General features: G+C 40.0%; 1 protein-coding gene across 1 annotated transcript; it reads right to left on the bottom strand.

The window, feature by feature from the left end:
- LOC109824567 (histone deacetylase HDT2-like) lies at positions 15,843-21,634 on the bottom strand. The gene is made up of 9 exons (XM_020391195.1): positions 21,580-21,634; positions 21,079-21,149; positions 20,761-20,998; positions 20,626-20,658; positions 19,047-19,213; positions 16,810-16,905; positions 16,621-16,717; positions 16,068-16,206; positions 15,843-15,961 (listed from the first exon to the last, which is right to left on the bottom strand). Exons 1-9 carry the CDS (start codon positions 21,590-21,592, stop codon positions 15,898-15,900), a joined length of 918 nt encoding a protein of 305 aa, XP_020246784.1. The 5' UTR covers positions 21,593-21,634; the 3' UTR covers positions 15,843-15,897.

Raw genomic sequence — 21,864 nt, 5'->3', positions numbered from 1 at the left:
GTAGGCATCAAAATTTGCCTATAGGTCACCGCATACGGCTCGAGATAGAGAAAAGATGATGAACATCGCCATTCGAATCATAGAAGCTCATTTGACGATGACAAACATATGAAGTGGGTTGACGGATCATACGAAGCAACGGAACTTCGGAATAACGGAAACAAGAGTTGATCGGGAGCCCCACGTCGTTTACGAAAGGCGGATCACCCCTCGTGTCCTATTTATTCCATATATAATTCAATTATGGGATCCTGTAGATCTTCTCGTTGGATTTCTAACGTATCTTGAATCGCATAATTCTGAGTCCGGACAACGAATTTACGATGGAAACAACCTCGACGTGCCAAAACCAGAAAAAGCCAAACCAAGACACCCCGTGGTGTCTTGGCTTGGCCGAGACACTCTCAATGGCCCAGACACTTATAAGTGTCTCGGCCAAGCCAAGACACTCAGAAGTGTCTGCAATACAAAAAATGCTGATTTTGATTATTTTCGACGGTTTTTCGATCGTTAACCGCCTGGATTTGCTCCAACTGATCTGATAGTATGGTTAAGTGGTTTCAACTAAAGATAAAAGAGAATCGACCGTTCTTATCTGAACACAGGGCTACTGAAGCCTATAAATACAGCCTCGGTACCTTTATTTTTTCAGATCTAGAATTCTCGAGCATTGGCGAAGCCCTGTCGAATTGAGGACTGAAGAGCCACGAATTTTAGAGAAGAGGAGGAGAGATCGGATCAAGTTCGTCAGCATAAATAAGAGGAGCTTGTCAGATCTATACTTTCTGGTTCCTTCCTTGAGATCGCCCCGTTGCGGTGATCTCGAGAAGAGTGGTTATCTCGCCGTTACCGAGATAACTGCTTCAGTTTCTTAATTCCTTGAAGAGCCACGAATTTTAGAGAAGAGGAGGAGAGATCGGATCAAGTTCGTCAGCATAAATAAGAGGAGCTTGTCAGATCTATACTTTCTGGTTCCTTCCTTGAGATCGCCCCGTTGCGGTGATCTCGAGAAGAGTGGTTATCTCGCCGTTACCGAGATAACTGCTTCAGTTTCTTAATTCCTTCACGAATCAACAAAGTTTCGGATCTGATCTGATCGTCAGGTGGTCCACGGATATCAACGTCCCCGTCACAGGCCAAGATCTCACGCAAGCAGCGGGCGATAAACACCCATTGCGTTTGTTTGAAGAGAGTTGTATTTTTCTTATTTTCATTATGTAAGAAAGTTATAAAAAGACTAATTTTAGTTTGAATCTGTAATTGATAAACGTGTAATAGATTCAGCAATAAAAATATCAACTTTCACCGCAAACAAGCTGACGACCACAGTGGGAGACAACAACCTCGCTGCCGAGGCTGTCGTGCCATAGCCAACGATCAAGATCCCCATGGCTGAAGAGGTCAAATACGAATTCGACCAACAAAAATTCGAGGAATACGTCTCCTCCTCCTCCAAATCTGCCTCTCTTCATAAACGCAGAAAAGTCTCCTCCTCCCAGAAGATCCGCTGGTCTTCAGATCTGAAGACTAAAGAAGGCGATCTCCCAGCTACCATTAATGCAGATGTACCTCGTAATGATCCGTCTGCATCAAATGAGACCAGATCTGCAGATCTGAACTCCTCCGCGATCAAGGAGTCGACTGCTGAAGGCGCGCCAACTCTATCAAAGAGAGCACGTCAAAGGAAACACCAACGCCTCGCGTGCTAATTCGCCAAGGCTTTGGATCAGGTGGATGGACTCCGTTACCAAGCAGATCTGGAGTTCAGAAAGCACAAAGTGGCTAAGTCATCTCCACAGCAAGCTTCGCGAACCTCCTCCCAACCACCTACTAACGGATGGGTTCATGTCAAACGGAACCGTTCCACTCTTGAGGAGCGCATTCAGAAGCGTCGCGCACTTCTTGTGCATGCCCAGATCCTTGTGCGAAAAGCACAAGAGATGCAAAAGGAGGAGGCGGTTAAGAGATCACCGAGATCCAAACAAATTTGGATGCCAAAGGACAAATCAACGCCTAAGGCAAAAGCAAGTAACGTTGCTCCCCAGCATTCGTTAACTTCAGATCCCGTTCCTTCTGCCACCATACCTTTGGTGAAACCCTACGGCGATGTGGACCTCTCCAAATTTAGAATTCTGTTGAAGGGTTGCCTGGGTCCTTTACACGAAGATCAAGGCAAAGCGCATGTTAAGGAACGCTTAGGACCGTTGAAGGAACCCCGAGCAAACATCCGGACTGGGGTCGTACGCGACCTCCTAACAAGTTGATTCTTGTAACCGTCCGTTTGGGGGTGCGTACAGAAGGCCAGGAGCCCGTTAGGGTTTCACCCTCAGAAAAGTGTGATTTCAAACGAGTGACTCCTGTAGACACTAACAAGACGTTGTTTACTCAGAAGAAAACGTATCAGACAGACGAACACGTTATACCTGAGAATTCATGTAAACAGCCGATAGATTACTTCGGGCATAATGCCGATGAGTTGTACTATCGGGTTGGGGGTACGAGTAAACCTCGAAAGAAAAGTACCCGGGAAGTGGACTCTCACTATCTGTATACCAAACTTATCAGGGCAGTATTATCAGCGTGTAGCTGCCCCAAGATCGCTCCACAGAGGGTCTCGGTATTTGAAAGGATCTCTAACGGAACGATTAAGTCCAAACCAAACCATTTCCATAAAAAACGATCGATCGTTCAAGGTGACGAATTTCTGGAAGTTACGGTGAATATGGTTGATAAGGGAAAGTCGGCTCGATCTTCTAGTTCTGATCCGCTCGTATCGCATTGTCTAACTCGGCTATGCGCAGGGACTACTAGACGTAGGGATTATCAGATAATGCATAGGGGATTATCCTCGGATGATGAAGCATCAGATGCTAACTCTGCAGTCGTTTCTGACAACATGGTATCCAGTCTAGGACAATCCCGAGAGGCGTTTATGACTAACACCAAGCAAATAGCCAAAATCATCGAGGATGCCTTGACTAAGCAAAAAGAGAACTTTAAGTTCGAAAAGGAAATGACTATGCTGCGGATGAGGGAAGAGCATGACCAACAGATCCGAGCATTGTCAAATCAGATAGGCGAATCTAGTCATCGTAATGATGCTTACCGAGCAAATAGTGATTCAGATGCGGATGACCATCTCAATGCTGAGAACTCTCCCACTGACCAGAACGCTGGGGATGGTCCCGCCGAAGATAATAATGTTGGGGTGACCATATTGTTCCTCTCGGAAATCGTCCAAAATATGATACAGACGAGGATGAGAAGATGAAAGATCTCAAGAGCAAAATTAACGCTCTAATGTTTGCTCGAGAGATAAAAAGGACCGGCATTTCGTGTCCTTACCCGAGAGAGTGGGAGTCGATCCTGTATCCGGTCAAGTTCAACTTAATCAACTTCACACCGTTTGACAGGAAAGGATCCCCTACTCAACATCTGATCTACTTTAAGTTCCACTTGGGCATGATCTCCGGCAATGAAGCCTTGATGGTTCGATCATTCGTTGGCACCCTTCGCGGGCCTGCCTTCGATTGGTACCGCCGTCTTAAGCCTGGAAGCATCAACAGCTGGGATGATATAGAGAGCTCATTCCTCGGCAACTTCTTCGATGACAACGCCGAGGTATCCATCAGGACACTCTTTGATGAGAAGCAAAAAGACAGAGAGACAGTCAACGACTTCATCAAACGTTTCCGGAATAAGGCAATGAACTGCCGAGATCCGATCATGGATGACTTCATCCTCCAAACATGTCATAACAATCTATCTATTGAGATATTAGAAGTTATGGGAGTCGCACACCATCCAACACATGGAAAGAGTTGAAGACGCATGGAGAGCAGGCCGAACGCTTCCTCAGAAGGAAGAAAACCAAGAGAAGCCAATAGTCAATGCCTATGGTTGCTAGTGATAATAATCAGACGTCACAATAACAACCTCAAAAGCAGCAAAGGGCTCCAGATATGGGACTCCAAAAAGAGTACTCTTTCAAGGATGAGAAAGTTTCCGGATATTTTCGAGTACCTCCTGAATAACGGTGAGATTGAGCTACCACCTATTAAAGATCAAGAGGGAGCTAAGAGGATTATGGACCCAAACTACTGTGTGTATCACAGGAAGGTTCTCCATCCTACTGAGATTTGTTTTGGTCTAAAGAATAAGATTCAAGCTCTAATCGACTCTGGTGTCATAAAGCTAGAATAAGCCGAATGACGGTGCACCACTCCGAAGAGTATACGAGTATAAACTTCTTCTCAATCCTCTAACCAGTATAAGAGGTTAAACTGCTCCCTGACACTCCAATAGGTATATGAGTCTAAACTGTTTTCTTTCTTTCACGGTAAGTTCCTGGAGAGTGTCATACCTAGTATTCTTAATGATAACCCGGTCATGCAACTGGGTATAATATTAGACCCAGTTTCGCGAAGAAAGATGGGGGTGGATAATTCATGTAACGGGAAGTTCCCGAGAGAATTCTGTTGACCTTCTTGTTTTGATGATGATTTAACAAACAATTTACATCTAATGTTGTTTGTCTAGTGTTTGTGTTTTCGTATTTATTCTAGGAAAACAACGAGTTGGAGGATGGATGGAATCGAGCATTCACGATCATATCAAATGGAGGCTGGCGGAATTATGGAGTGAAGCCTATGCAATTCAAATTGAAGATCCAAGTTCAAGCTTCATCCGTAAGTGTACCAAGTTGAGCTACATCGAAGATCAATCAAACTTGGGTATATTTAGTTTAGGTTTTATATTATGTGTGTTAGTAGTTTAAGCTCAATCATATATACACACACATATTTTGTTTTTATATATATAGTTAAATATATATACACAAGTTTTGGTTCTTGGCTTTCAAGTTTAAATATGAAACAAATACATATTCATATATATGGTAAAGTTGTTTATGTACACATGTATTTATAAGTTTTACAAAATACATGAGTTTTCACAAATGGAAAAATCAATTTGAGAAATTCTTTTTCTTACATATTCAATTTTATGTTTATAAATGTTTTCCAAAGTTTTATTAATTTTGGAATTAATTTGTTATGTTTATTTGAATTTACAAAATCAAGTTTTTAATAAGCTCATGTTCGTGCACATGTTCGTGCATGTTTTTGCAAAACAGATGTGTTTTCAAAATTGAGAAATGCGATTTAAAAAATTTCTTTGTTTACATGTTTATCATCATATATACAAACATTTCCCTAAGTTTCACTATTTTTGGAGTTGTTTTGTTATTTTCAATTGAATTTACAAAATCATATTTTCTGCAGTTTTTTTCAGAAACTGTATATCTATGTTCAAACATTTATTTCTCTCAATTGAGACGTGATATTTTAGAAATTCTTTCTCTAACATGTTTATCTATATGTCTAGAACCTTCCTTCAAAATTTTATTATTTTTGGAATCGATTTACTATTTTTAATTGATTTTACAAAGCCAGAGACGCAAAAAAATCAGATCTGCCAGACTGCTACAGTACCCACGGTCGACCGCTACAGTACCACGGTCGACCGCGAGAGTTACTGTAGAAAACGGCTTTATTTTTCCTGGTTCTGATTTTTTGGGGATTTGCCTCGTTTTTTGGGCTTTTCTTTGGCTTTGGGTTGTTGTCTTGAGTTCTTATAAATATCCATCATCCCTCAACACTTATAACAATCCAAGAAATGTTTTTAACAAAGTTTTAACAATGGTTTAAGTATTGTTTAAGTTTGTTTAAGAAGGTTTTAAGTATTTGAGAGTTTTGGGTTTGTGAAATCAATTTCACAAGAGCTTGAGGAGATCCTATTGGTGCTTGAGCATCCAACCATCCTCCTTCAATCTCTTGATCTATTGAGAAGTTTTCTAAACTTTATTTTCTAGCTTTATATCTATTTGCTTGTTTATCATTTTATTAAAACTAGTTTTGTATTGAGTTTAGATTTGATTTACCTCTTTACTACACACACCCACATTGAGCTTATTGTATTTTTATACATAGTTGTTTGGTGGAAAATTTATAGTAAATAAAATGAAAGAAATTTGATTTGTATTCTCTCGATCTTAATTACAATTCGAATTCCGATTAAAAAAGAGAGGAGAATGATCTGTATTCTCCCCTTTGTTTAATTCTAGGTTCTTCACGGTAGCGATGGAGTGCCTCCCTCGAATGCTCACGTCGAGTTTGCTCTCCGTTGACGATCCGAACGTCTTGATTCACTAGAACTGTATCTCCTCCTCATGATTTGACGCTTTGGAGGACTTGCGTGGCAAGTTGGAAACTCTGTACGAGTTGATTGATCTTAACCATAATTGGTTAGACAAGCCAATGATTTCTTCTTTGCTGTCAAGGAGCAGGATCTAAAAGCCAGCCCCTCTAAACTGATTTTTTTAGTTATTTATAGGGGGTTAAGGGGTGTAACCGCCCCCTTAATTCGATCCTAAGTGGGGATAATGGGATGTAACCGCCCCTTAAAGCACTCCTGAGTGGAGTTGTGATCCCCTCAGATCGTGAGAAACGGTTTTGAAACCGTTCAGCTCGTGTTTAAATGAGTCAAACGCAAAATCCGCGTTCTGGTGTGAATTTTGCGTTCAAACGCTGTGTCTGGAAGCTTGAACGCTGTGTCTGAAAGCTCGGACGCAGCGGCTGGAAGCTCATTTGGCTGCTTGTTGGAAGCTGCGTTTGGCAACGGATGAAAGCTGTGTTAGCAGCTTTCGGAGGCTGCGTTTGCGGCCGAACATGAGCTGCGTTGGTAGCTGGATCTGAGCTGCGTTTGCAGCGTTTGGAGCTGAATGTGAGCTGCGTTTGTAGCCAGGTTTCACCTGCGTCTGCGGTCGAATTGGTGTTGCATCTTGATGATGGTAAGCGGGGAGGACTTCTACGTCTTGGTTTGAAGAGACCGTCGATTTGTAGTCTCTTTCTGTCAAAGCGTTGCAAAGATCGTCGTTTTGAAGAGACCGTCGATTTGTAGTCTCTTTCTGTCAAAGCGTTGCAAAGATCGTCGTTTTGTAATCTTTGCTTTAGCTCTTTGATATGTGAGAGTCGTCAGATTGTAACTCCTGATGTTGATTATGAAGGTTGTTGATTAGAGATTTCATCAGTTGTTGTGAAGGTCGTCAGATTGTAACCTTCATCGATCTACCTGAAAGTCTTTAAATTATAGCCTTCTGGAATTCGTCAGATTATAACTTCCATCATCGGTGTTTGATGGGGAATCAGCTATCTATTTTGATTTTTAGACAGCTTACAATAGTATAATTGGGTTGGTGAGAGTTGTAACAATTGAGAGTGAGCTTACATTGAGTTCTCATCTATTATAGAGAACAAATTATTTGTTATATTGTGAGATTGTAAAGTTTTCGGTGAGCTAGAAAACCGACTGTGAGGAGTATAGACGTTGATCGGTGAACGTTGAAAACCGACATTGTGAGTGTTTGTGAACGTTAATCGGTGAGCGTTGAAAACCGACATTGTGAGGTGTAAACGTTATTCGGGTGAGCGTAGAAAACCCGGTTGTGATAGTGGATTTCTTCCCGGGAGTGGGGAGCGGAGACATAGGATGAAAGGTCCGAACTCCATGATCATTTGAGTGTGTTTGAGTTTGTCATTGGCGCATTTGCTTATGCATTTATCTTATATCGCCAATTGCCTTTACTCTTGTATATTTAACCCTATCACATTTGTAGTTTGATTATATCACCCTTGTGTTAGTTTATATATTATATATCCTTGCATATATTTTTATCATATAGGATATATCTCATTGTTCATATTACTTGTCCTAGCTCACATATCATGTTGTATTTCATATTTGCTAGGATAACTTGTTAATAGTTCTTAATTGGCATAAAATCGGATTAGATTAGCATAAGACCCTAATCACCTCCCCCTCTAGAGTCTAACAAATTCTATATAGTGTATTCTTAGGGATAACCCGGTCACTACAAGTAGGTGATGAATAAGAAACTCCCACTCAAACTCCCGCTACGTCTGTGCACTCAACATTCTCATTGTTAGAGTCCGGACATAGTATTCAGAATTTTAATATCCTGATTATTGACGATTGTCGAACCCCTCCGTGTTAAGTATTTGTTACTTAACACCAGAAACCCCCTCTGAGTGACTTGTACAAGTCAACACTCCTACTGTGATTTGTACTCCCACTCCCATTGTCTACTTTGTTAAACCTTTAAACAGTTAGGACCACAACCAAAATCCCCTCTCGATTCCTCCATGAACGAGAGGTCCACAAATTGAACGATTAAACCTTTAAACAGTTAGGGTCATCTCAAACTCCCATCTTGGTCAAACATTTAAATAGTTAGGACCACAACCAAAATCCCTTCTCGATTCCTTTCATGAACGAGAGGTCCACAAATTGAACGATCAAACATTTAAACAGTTAGGACCACAACCAAAATCCCCTCTCGATTCTTTCCATGAACGAGAGGTCCACGAATTGAATAATCAAACATTTAAACAGTTAGGGTTGTCTCAAATTCCCATCTTGTTCAAACCTTTAAACAATTAGGACCACAACCAAAATCCCCTCTCGATTCCTTCCATGAACGAGATGTCCACTTTCAATTTGAACAATCAAATCTATGAAAGTTAGGATTGCCTCCAACCTCACTTGGTCAAACCTGTAGATAGTTAGGACCAAAACCGAAATACCCTTTCGATAAACGAAAGACTTCCACCTTTTCCTATTCGGCCAAACCTATAAAAGTTAGGGCCAAAATCGGAATTTCACCTCAATAAATAAGGAAATCTTTTCTTGGATTAAGCAACCAATCCTGTAAAAGTTAGGGTTGCTTTAATCTTTCTGATTCTCGGAGTGGAGATCCCACTCCTAATTTCACTTTTCCAGATTCTTAGGGTGGAAATCCCACTTCGAGTTTTCTTGACAACTGGAGATAGAATATAAAATTTTTCCTCTTCAGTTTTGGGAGATAGAATATAAAATTCTTTCTCTCCCATTTTTCGACACCATCCTTCAACTTCGTAATCCGTGCCTTATATGCGTGGGGAATTTTATGCCGAATCTTAAGTAGGGATAAGTCAACGCCTAACACGTGTTGCCGGTTTAGTCTTTCACCGATTGAAGAAGACACCAGAATCCAAGTCTGGGGACTTTTATCCCGAATCCTAAGAAGGGATAAGTTAACGCCTAACACGCGTTGCCGGGTAGTCTACTCCCGTAAGAAAGACGAAGTCTACGTATTCAATATCGTAGCACTAAAAGAGTTAACTCTTTTAGCACAGCGTCACATGCGGAACGGACATAAAGAATTCGCATGCTAGCCCGACTCAAATGGTAGTCGGTAAAGGCTAATCAAACCCGTTGATGGCTGAGAATTTACCAAAAATTCTATAAATGCGAGTCACTAACGTATTAGCTTTATTAGTTGGTCTCGTGACTTGAGCAGCCAATGACTTCGCGATAAGATCCATATCTGCAGACGAATCAGCTTTAACAGTTGGTCTTGCAGCCCTAACTGTTGGGACTGCCATACTCTAATACCTTAAGAGCTTAAACTATGTATGCTCCAGCAAACGTACGAGTATAAACTGTATTAACGTCGGGCGATCCGAAACCCTAGGTCAATGCCGGTCAATACGTAACCCTAAGTCAACGCCAGTTAACGCGTTACAATAAAAAAGCAACGTCAGGTGATCCAAAACCCTAGGTCAACGCCGGTCAATGTGTAACCCTAAGTCAACGCCAGTCAACGTGTTACAATAAAAAAGTCAACGCCAGGCAATCCGAAACCCAGGTCAACGCCGGTCAACGCGTAACCCTACGTCAACGTCAGTCAACATCGGGCGATTCGAAACCCTAGGTCAACCACGGTCAATGCGTAACCCTAGGTCAACGTCAGTCAATACGTTTCGATGAAAAAATCAACGTCGGGCGATTCGAAACCCTAGGTTAACACCGATCAACGCGTAACCCTAGGTCAATGCCAGTCAACGTGTTGCGATAAAAGTCAACGTTAGGTGATCTGAAACCCTAGGTTAATGCCAGTCGATGCGTAACCCTAGGTTAACGCCAATCAACGCGTTGTGATAAAAGTCAACGCTAGGTGATCTGAAACCCTAGGTAAACGCCGATTAAAGCGTAACCCTAGGTCAACGCCAGTCAACGCCAGTCAACGCGTTACGATAAAAGTCAACGCTGGGTGATCTGAAACCCTAGGTAAACGCCAGTCAATGCGTAACTCTAGGTCAATGCCAGTCAACGCGTTACGATGAAAGTTAATATGAATCAATATATCGTGATGGAGATAGTCAGTTCAAAGTCAACTCGACGATACGAGCCAAAATCAACTCACCGGTTTTGATTCAAGATTTTGACGACGGCCAGACGATAAACGCAGCGCCGGGAAAACTTTAGCTATTCGTCAAAATATCGAATAGATTAAAAATTAAAGAAATTAAGAATCAAAGCTAACTACAGGTCCTTTTACACTAACGGAAGGTTGGACCGATCATATCCAAAGTATTTCAAGCTCATCTATAAGAGAAACGAGACTAAAACACTTTGGAGGGGGTATCTGTAGGCTTCAAAAATTGCCTATAGGTCACCGCATGCGGTTCGAGATAGAGAGAAGATGATGAACATCGCCATTCGAATCACAGAAGCTCATTTGACGATGACAAATGCATGAAGTGGGTCGATGGATCATACGAAGCAATGGAACTTCGGAATAACGGAAACAAGAGTTGATCGGGAACCATGCGTCGTTTACGAAAGGCGGAGCACCCCTCGTGTCCTATTTATTCCACGAGACACTTATAAGTGTCTCGGCCAAGCCAAGACACTTATAAGTGTCTCGGCCAAGCCAAGACACTCAGAAGTGTCTGCAATACAAAAAAACGCTGATTTTGGTTGTTTTCGACGATTTTTCGATCGTTAACCGCCTGGATTGGCTCCAACTGATCTGATAGTATGGTTAAGTGGTTTCAACTGAAGATAAGAGGGAATCAGCCGTTCTTATCCGAACATATGGCTCCTAAAGCCTATAAATACAGTCCTAGGGCCTTCATTTTTTCAGATCTGAAATTCTCGAGCGTTAGCGAAGCCCTGCCGAATTGAGAACCGAAGAGCCACGAATTTTAGAGAGGAGGAGGAGAGATCGGATCGAGTTCGTCAGCATAAAGAAGAGGAGATCGTCAGATCTACACTTTTCGGTTCCTTCCTTGAGTTCCTTCCTTGAGATCGCCTCGTTGCGGTGATCTCAAGAAGAGTGGTTATCTCGCCGTTGCCGAGATAACTGCTTCGGTTTCTTGATTCCTTCATGAATCAACAAAGCTTCGAATCTGATCTTATCGTCAGGTGGTTCACGGATATCAACGTCCCCGTCACAGGCCAAGATCCCACGCAAGAAGCAGGCGATAAACACCCGTTACGTTTGTTTAAAGAGAGTTGTATTTTTCTTATTTTCATTGTGTAAGAAAGTCTTATAAAAAGACTAATTTTACTTTGAATCTTTCATTGTAACGATTGAAGTTGTAATGAATGCAGCAATGAATACAGCAACTTTTTCCGCAAACAATTAGGTTGAACTTTGCCGGGTACGGGATCGAATCCCACTCTTTCGGGTAAGGACACGGAATGCCGTTCTTTTTTCACTTCCCTAACAGACATCAGGGCTTCGATTTTTCTTTCGAGCTCCTTTATCTTTTTGGCCTCACCCAGAGAGTTGTATTTTTCTTATTTTCATTGTGTAAGAAAGTCTTATAAAAAGACTAATTTTACTTTGAATCCGTAATCGATAAACGTGTAATAGATTCAACAATGAAAACATCAACTTTCACCGCAAACAAGTCGTGCCACGATCTCGGCCGCATTTACTGCCACCTCCTCGGCCTCCGCTTATGCCAACTCAGACCTCAGTAGTTTCTGGGGTCAGATTGAAGACCTCGTCTAAGTCTCGTCCGACTTCTTCAGTGGCAAAGACAAGACCAACACTTGGATCTTATCCTCTTTAATCTGCGGGACTCTAGAGAATGTCGGCCACCCACAGAGCTATTGGGTTGAACAAGTTCTTGACCCTTCAAGTCTCCGAGTAGGCCCGAATCTTCTGGAGCCCCTACTTCTCCTCGGCTGTGAGGAAACCCAGCCTCAGAACAACTTTCTTAATCTCAGGCCAAGCCGAGTAAGAGAAGATTGGGTCGGCTTCAAAGGCCCACCTGAACGTCTCCTTCTAGTCTTTGTTCAACTCAGGAGCGTTCAAGATGACTTTGAAGCCACCCATGTTCTGAAAATAGTAGTTACCCTCCTTCTTCCCCACCTTAACACTGAGAATGTGGCCGAGCATGCGGAGGGTCGGCTCGACTCCAATCCGATGGCAAATCACCATGAGGCCCATTAGTGTGGTGACAAAGTTCGGCTTGATTTGTGAAGCCGAGATCCTCAGAGTCTCAAAGGTGCGGCGGAGAAAGGTGTGGAGCGGAAGATGGAGTCCATACTCCAGACGTTTGAGGTTAACCAGAGCTATAATGTCGATGTGGTCGTACACCGCCTGAGCCCTCTCTGGCGCTGACAGTGTGAATTCATGAGGAAGGTCATAGCGCTTATAATAAGCATCGAGCTCGGTTGTACATAGCTTCGAGCGAAACTTTCTTAGAAGATCGATCCTCATCTCGTTGTGGGCCACAGCGGAAGCCGAAGAAGCCTTTAGTAGACAAAGATCACCAGAAGAAGATCAAAGATTGCTTGTGAAATAAAGAGCAGAGACAGAGTTTTAGGGATCAAAAATTTTGTAAATGAACCCTTTAGCAGAACTAGTGTATATAGGCTCGAAGACGGCCACGCTCCCTTAATCCATGATGCATATAACTAACCATCGCCAGTAGAAGGGCTAGGTTATACACAGAGGCGAGTAAGACGGCAGAGAGTAACGCCTTGATGTGTAGGATCTACGAAAGCACACACTAAACACTAGAGGGCAGTGATTGGTGTTATTTAATAAGTTTGCAAGATGAGTTATAAATTGCAATAACAATGAACAATAATCACAAAAATTTAACAATCACAAACACAAGGGTATATACTGGTTCTATCACCCCGGTGTACATCCAGTCCCTAAGAAAATCCCGCTTGAGATTTCCACTATGATTTTGAACCAATTACAAAATCAAAATCAAATCTGACCAATTTGCAAGTCCTTGCAAATTGCAAACAATCTCTTAACTAAGAGATCTTCTCTCACACCCGAGAGAAAGCTTCTTTGAAGAAAGAACACAAATTCCTATAAGCCTTGAAGTGTTTGTGATGTGTAGCAGTGGCTTAGGAACTTTTTCATTCTCTGAATAATGCCTAATTAATCTTTTAGAATGATGAAATAAATCAGAGGCACTTTCAGAACTTTTCTTTTCTCAACACTTAGAATGAAAATTTGAATGATGAACACTTGAATTTACACAAATTTTGAATCTTATACATATGAATGTTGGTTAGCAAATTCTGAACTTAATACCTATTTATAGCCTCTGAAAAACTTGAATTTTAAACTCAATTAACACCTTAAAACGGCTATAAGCAATCATATATTCAAATTCTGAAAAGTTAGAAAAACTATATCTATAGTCAACTACAAGGCTTAGTAGTCGACTACACTGAGTCAAAATAGACTCTGTGAAGTCATATAACTGCTTAGTAGTCGACTACGGAGGAGAGTAGTCGACTACACTATACATATGTAGTTTCTGGATATTTGACAAACTGGCTTAGTAGTCTACTACTAAGGAGAGTAGTCTACTACTAAGAATATTGGTCGACTACTGATACATAGATATGAGATATATGATATGTTTTGAGACTCACTCTATATCTATAAACTCTAATGGTTAACTTAGGGGATTTCTGCAGTTAACCACACACTAAGCATGTGTTAGTGTGTTCTAAATAGTATGTGTGTGTATGTGTTGTGAGTGATCAAGGCTTGTACAAAATTCTAAGCAAAGAAAATATAAAATTATAAATTTACGATTAAGCACATCTTCTTTGCTTGTCTTGTTGCCTTGAACTTGAGTATCTCTTTAAATATCACTGTTGATTTTGCTCTGATACTACAAAACATATGTTAGCATAAAATACACACAACATATAATATTTCTTATCATCAAAATAAACATATCTTAGGGTCAAGATATCCAACATGATGGGGATGTGATCTTTTGGTGGAGAAGGCACAACGCAAACTTTTAGCCAAATCGAGAAAAATTTCGTAAGCAATATCGACTCAGATATTGGTTCCTTCGCTTGATGATGTAAACTTTCAAATTTATCGCTTGCGTGGAACTTGCACTCATCTGACTAAGCAATGTAAAGTACATGTCCGTCATTGAAGATGCGAGTGCCAATCTCAGTGTCGGTAACTAGAGGGATCGAATCCACATCTCCATTGTTCAATTACACTCGGACTCGGCCTACAAAGTTCTAGTGAAAGGGACTAGTGTTATATCCTACAAATAGCTAACTGCTAGCCCTCAGTGAGGAGCCAACACGTGTCCCACCTTAAGTACCTAATCAGCCATACTACAGGAAGGACGATTCAACGACCCTTTCTAAACCAGGGTCGAGTCGAAAGGTGTCCTCACTCACTTCACCATTCGAGTCAGGCCCACTCCTTTCACTCCACAAGACCGGATCAACAACCTTCGAGGCTGACCAAAAAGGCGGTACTTATCGGCCCACTTGCAAGATCGAAACGAAAGGCATCATTTGTCAACCCTCTTATGAAGCCGAGTTGAAAGGTGGTGTATCCTTGGGTTCCCTACTGACAGTCGATTGTCATCACATTAAATAAATGATCAGAGTCATCATTTCTCCTGCCCTGAAAGTTTTTATGACTCGTCAGACCTCGTCAGCACTACGCACACCATGTCACTCTCACATTAAACGCCTGGGTGACTTAGCCCTCTCTACAGCTGATACCTGTAATGTAAATAACAACCGAGCCACCTGCTTGAACTCAGCTGAAATTGCCCATCTACCCCTTGGCTCTGCTATAAAAAGGAAGATGCTGTCAAATGCCGAGGGTAAACAAACTCTTGTTAAAAAACACACTATCTCTATACTCTCCACTCAAGCTTATAACTAACTTAGTCATCAAAGGAACCACTAGAGATCCCAACTCCAACTCTAAGGTGTTGTTAATGTGCAGGATGAAATTCGCCATTCAAAGCCTAACTGTCTAAAAAAGATTGAGGACCACAACACCCCCACTTAATCCACACATTATCCTCTGTTTGATAACCAACACCAACAAGCGTGTAATGATAGAAACCACTAAACACTCTAGTTTAAGAGAAATAATAAATTATAATTAATAGACGCCAAGAGAACTAGCATTATATCAAAGAGAACTCCGAAGAGATTAAAATAAATATGATAATAATTAACATACCATAGAACTAGCAAACAGAAATCCCAAAGTTTGGGGTAGATTCTGTAGCTCCTTAGTAATTAAACTCCACTGTCTAACTATATAGACCACAAGCATCTCAAAACCTATAGCCTCAATCTTTTCATCCAAAAAAAAAAACAAAGGGCGAAAAAAGAAAAAGAAACTTGTCACAAGGTAAAAATACATAACGGATTTCAGAAACAAATATACTCAACCAATACGGACAACAACAAACAACAGAAGGAGAACCATTGCAAAAAAAAATCTCAAAGTTTTCATTAAATGACTCTAATCCGACTTTAAGACTGTCAACATCCCCATAATGCAGGGCCCAAAATTGAGGAACCAAAAAGAAAAAAGCAAAAAAAGGGGAAAAAAAAAGAAAAAGAAAAAAATTACCGATAAAAGTACTAAGCTCAACTAGAAACCACACGTCCATACGCCTTATATAGGAAACTAACAAAATTGGGTATTCAACTCTTCCACTCCCTTCACTTGCCATCACTGTGTTTAGCTTTTGTATGAGATTCAAGAGCTTTCTCAGAGTGGAAAGACCTGAATACAAAATTAAAATACGAGAAGAATGAATCAGTTTCATTTCAAACAAGCAAGAGTAAAGAAAAAAAGTTAGCTACATATGGATTATTTCAGTGTTCATTACTTGCTGCATGATTTGCAGTTAACAGAACCGGCAGATTTAGGAGTCTGCTGCTTCCCCTTATCGCTGTTTGCAGGTGTCTTTCCCTCCTTTTTCGCAGGGTGCGGGGTTGAAACATGTGCACCCTTCTTTCCGTCACCACCTGTTATAAGAAAAATATGTTAAATTAAAGCAGCAGAGCAAATTTTAATATTGGTGATTGCATTGATACAACATTCTGATTGCACTAAAATCCAGTATTTTGATTGTTTGGATATTGTATGCTAATTGCAAATAATGGAACGGAATAGGTAGCTTAGCAAGTGTCATAATCTCACCTCACTACATTATTTTCTATGGGAAGGACTAAGTTCAAAATTTCAATGATTTGTGGGACACATTTCAAAATATGAAAGATATAATGAACTAATATCGAAAAAACCCAAAAACAAAATATGAATGTTTTAGTTGCAACTCAGATTGAGGTCTAACATCAGAAGATCTAACCATCTCATCACCATGATATTACTCCTATCCAAACACATTATCTGCAGCAAGAAAGGGAGAAAACATTGACCTGTTTTCTGCCCAGCTGGGGTCACAAGCTTGGCCTTCTTCTCGGCAGGGGTTTTTGGTGCTGATCCAGCTGGTCTCTTTTTACCATTAGCAGCAGCCTATAGAGGAAAAAAAAACATATTAAAGTGTTATACAGAAAGCAACTGCAGAAGAAATAGAAAAGGCGTATAATAAAAAGAAGTATGGCTACCTTCTCTGGAGTAGCCTCTTCTTCATCCTCAGAGCTTTCATCATCCCCATCACTGCCACTGTCCTCGTCATCATCGCTGTCTGCCTCCATCATGTCCTGGACCATAAAGATAACATATTATATAATGCATGATTCAATAGACTTCAAATGCTACTGCAGAGAGATGACTAGAGTGAAAATTTAGAGAGACAACTGTCCTGTGACCTAGTAAGCACAGTATTGATTTGTTATTTATGGCTGACATATAAAAGACGCAAAATATCACGGAATTTCCATGTAGGTTTTGCACAAAACTGATGGAAAGCTTTTATTCAAGAACTTAACACTGTTTAGCAACATATTTTTGTACTCTTCTTGAAGGTTTTCTCTAAGAACATAGCTCTGGATTAGGATCCCCTCAAATTAGGTGGCACTTGGAGAATGCCCAATTACTACAATCCTCATCTTTTATTCCAATTTCATGCGCTGAGATGAAGCCACCTCTGAAGCACGGATTCGCCCCCGGAGGCCAAGAATCCGTGTCCGACTCGAATCGGACACGGATTCGTCACGACATGTGCATGACATGTGTCAGACACGGTCAATCCGTGTCCGACACAGGTCAATGGTCAAATTAGGCTCGGGCACGGTTAAAGGGGCTCGGACACGGCTCGGATTCGCCGAAGGCCGATTCATTCGGGTTGCAGGTTTGGTTGTTAAAATCCAACCCGAACCGTTCGATTAAAAAACTCATGCCTATTTCTCAAATCTCCCGTTCGATTTGATCCTCAGCTGACTCAAACGAAAGAAAATAGGAAAAAACCCTAACCCTAAACCTAATCCTCTCTCTTAATCTCTCAGCTTCCACTTCATCTTGAGGTACTTTTTGTTTACAAACTTGTTATTTTGTGATAGATTCATAGCGGTGATACAAAGGAGAGCTAGTGCCTCGTTTTAGCCGAGGCATAAGCTTTACACTTCTAGATCTCACGCAGATCGACGAAGTTCAGAGTTTCTAAATCCCCTCGCGGATAGACGAAACTTTGTCCGATTTTCTCGGACCAGATCTGAGTGCCCCGGTGGTCCACGGATATCAACATCCCCGTCACAGGCAAAAGACCCACGCAAGCAAGAGATGACAAACAGATCTTGCTTCGCCGAAGGCCGATTCATTCGGGTTGCAGGTTTGGTTGTTAAAATCCAACCCGAACCGTTCGATTAAAAAACTCATGCCTATTTCTCAAATCTCCCGTTCGATTTGATCCTCAGCTGACTCAAACGAAAGAAAATAGGAAAAAACCCTAACCCTAAACCTAATCCTCTCTCTTAATCTCTCAGCTTCCACTTCATCTTGAGGTACTTTTTGTTTACAAACTTGTTATTTTGTGATAGATTCATATTTTAAATTGTTAGTTGAATTTTATAAACTTTTCTATATATAATAATATTTTTTAAAATCCTTGATGTATCCCCGTATCCTATTTTTTGGATTTTGCCGTATCCCGTATTCGTGTCCGAGTCGTATCCGTGTCTCGTATCCATATCCGTGCATCATAGGAAGCCACGTAGGACTCTAAATATTACCTTGAAAACTATTATTGTCTTTAAAATCACCATTGTGAAATCCAGTATTGTGATAGTTTAAATCCTATGTGGCTTCATCTCAGCCTTTGGGATTAGAACACAGGGATAGGATTGGAGTAATTACACTCCAATTACCACCTAATTGAAGAGGATCGGAATCCAATAGCTTTATGTTAGTTTTGTGCAAAACCCGCCAAAGTTCATGTTAATTTATTTTTGAAATTGGCCCTATACAAAATAACACTATCAAATACCATAAGTCTAGATGAGACTTCATGCTAATAAAATAAATTCATCTTGTAAATGCAACTTTATGCTAATTATTTTATACACAACTCTACGCTAACAAATGCCACTTTATACAAATAAATTAGGGTGTGGCCAATTTTTCCTTTTTGTGTTGTTTATATATCATCTATTAATTCCCCTACCCTTCTCCTATTTCACAGATACTTAAAACTTCTATCCAACCAGATAACACTGTGTAACAATAGTTTTCATTCATGATATAGCTTGTATTCTTGAAAGTTCGTGGTAGTTTTCTCTAATAAAAAAAAGTTTGTAATAGTATTGTTCAAAACCCCAGAAGTAATTATGTTTGGCGAAATTTGCCCTATACAAAATAACTAATAAATACTGCAAGTTTAGATACAACTTTATGCTAATAAATTCACCTCATCACCATCAGAACCCTCGGAATCATCCGTAGAATCATCCTCTGAATCATCTTCGTCATCCTCATCAAGCTTTGGCTCAGCTTTAGTTGGTCCACTCATTTTACCCTTTGGTTTTGTCACCACATTCTCTTCCTTGGGTTTCCCGCCAAGCACCTTGCTATTGCCTGCATATCAATTGTATTGTGCATATGGTAGAGAAATGCTGAAATAATCAAAATGATCCGAAATTTAATGTTGCAATATTACACGAAGGTGGCAAATAACAGGGTGAAATTCACCAAAACTTAATTGAATCAGACTGATATGTTATGACCTCATAAATCACAAAGAAAAACTACCAGAGTAGAAAATACAGAATTAAAGGATGAATGCAACATGGACACAAACAAAAAATTACACCATAAACTAAAAGATTCACAAGCCCGTGCATGCTTCATTTTAAGTGTGATCAGAATCACTGGTTTAAATAGTTTAAAGTGTTTGGTAAATTTGGTAGATTATAATCTGTTTCCAGTGTTTGGCAAATGGGTGGATGAAAATTGTTATCAACACAACCACAAAGGCTTATAACCCAGAATGTCTGGTAAATTTGATGGTTTGTAATATGTTTTCAATAGTAGAATGTTTGGCAAATAGGTGGATTATAATTGATATCAAAATAACCAAAAAGGACATGGTGTTTAAACTTATTGCTCGCTCTAGTGGAAGTTGGCTGCCGCAAGTGCTATACTAAACTTAAATTGCTTTAGAGCATTTTAAAACTAGTGTGTTAACATAATTCAACCTAGATGATATTGATTATTGACTAAATCTATATAGGCTCTCTAAAGGGGGGGGCTCCTAAATCCAGGTGATATCAACTAAACATCCTGCCTCCTTAAAGATTATCTTAGGGAAAAAAGGCTGAATGCACGTTACCTACGATCTCATGCAACTGATGAAAGCCGCTTCCAAATTTTGATTCAACAAGTTTATAAAGCTAAGTATCTTACGTGCAAATGAATAACTCCAACCATGTGACATTGTGCACTGTTGAAGAACAATTATTGTGAATAAGGGTAATAAACATGATATACGACAATGATGGCTATATAATTGGTATATCCATCTTAATTTATTTAATGAATCATGTGCTTGCTTTTGATGCACAAAATAAATAACATATTTTTGCATATGATTGTTCAATGTCTCCGAGTATTCGTAATACTTTCTAAAATTAATTGGAAAACAAATATTGACAAATGAAACATTCATAACAATATTTACATGAATAAGAATGAACAAGTGATAAAGAACTCAACAAGATAACTATACATACCACGTGATTTGAGATTTAGTACTACTTCTAATTACTAAGCTCAGTTATTGAATATTTTTACACAGATACAATAATATGAGCACAATTGCAGAGAAGACACGAAGAGCTCACACCATTAGCCTCACTAATAAAGTAAAAGTAACAGTTTAGAAATTAAACAAAAGTAATGTGGCTAAAATAGGAGGCGGCGTTAGGTCTAATTCGTAATTAGATCAAACTGTTCTTTTTTTTTTTTGAATAAAAACAGCAGGCGCTTACCATCCAGATCAACTGGAACATCTTCCTCAAAGTCTGCAAATGGAAATAGTAAATTAGGTACAATTAGCAACAAGAAAAACCGGCATAAGTAATTACAAGCTGGGAAAAAGAAGAACCAAAGACAAGAGCACTCACCATAGATATCATCATCACTAGGATACTCTTCAGATGGAATGTCAGACTTATATCCACATAAATAGACGCTAGCATTTTCAGAGCCATGGGACAATTCAAATTCTTTCTCGAACACTAAATCATGAGAAATCTGGGCACATTTCTCCAAAGAAAGAGTCCCAAGAACTAGCTTCTTCTCATTGAATTTCACATAAATCGGTACATTCTCTCCTTTTTCCTTAGTTTCTCCAAGTGCAGACTGCATTAAGCAAAATGAGAGGAAAGATGAACAACAGTTATTAATTCGTAGCAAAGTCCATACTTAATTAGTAAAATTACCTGTGAAATATGTATTAATCTCTCCTCCTCTGGCTCACACTTGACTGTTTCTCCGGGTTTTACTTCAACGCCTGAACACATAAATAATCGCAATTAAAACCAATCTAATGTTATTCATACATTGAACGCAGTTGCCAAAAGAAACTATCAGAAACAATATGGTCCTCAATTAAAAATTGCCCAATTCTCAATTGCCCATATGGGAAAAAATTGCCTGTAAAAAAAATTTATCACCTAAAAAAGTTTGAACTTGAAATATTTAAAGAAATTTCCTTCAGAAACCCAAGGCCCTGACAATTGTTGCCCTCAAACCAAAATCCAACATGACAAAATGATACATTTATAAATCAGAGATTTTAAGGAGATGAAAGAATGAAACGTCGAAAGATTTAAGGGAAATATACAAACACTTCTTCTCTGTTTGATATTCGATCAGAGATTTTAGATAAAATAAAATAAATATGCACTGGAAAAAGGAAAAGGAGGAAAACAAACACTAACCCCAGAACTCCATTGATGAGAGAGAAAGAGAGAGAGAGAGTTTGTGTGTGTGCGGGCGATGGGAGAGAGAGAGAGAGAGCTAGGGTTTTGGAACCTCAGGGTTTAAGGAGAATTTATAGGGAAAAAAAACTGTGGCCCGCTGAGAATTGGAGGCCTTATTATAGACCGTTGATTTCGCATAATTGAATGTTTGATGGATAATAAGTAACTCTTACAGAAATAAAACTAATTTGGGCCAGGCCCATGCCCAGAATGTTGTGGGGCAGTCCATGGATCAGCGATTTT

This window comes from Asparagus officinalis, chromosome 9 (genome assembly GCF_001876935.1).
Source record: "Asparagus officinalis chromosome 9, Aspof.V1, whole genome shotgun sequence".
NCBI lineage: Eukaryota > Viridiplantae > Streptophyta > Magnoliopsida > Asparagales > Asparagaceae > Asparagus > Asparagus officinalis.
This window is presented reverse-complemented; position numbering and strand designations above follow the sequence as displayed.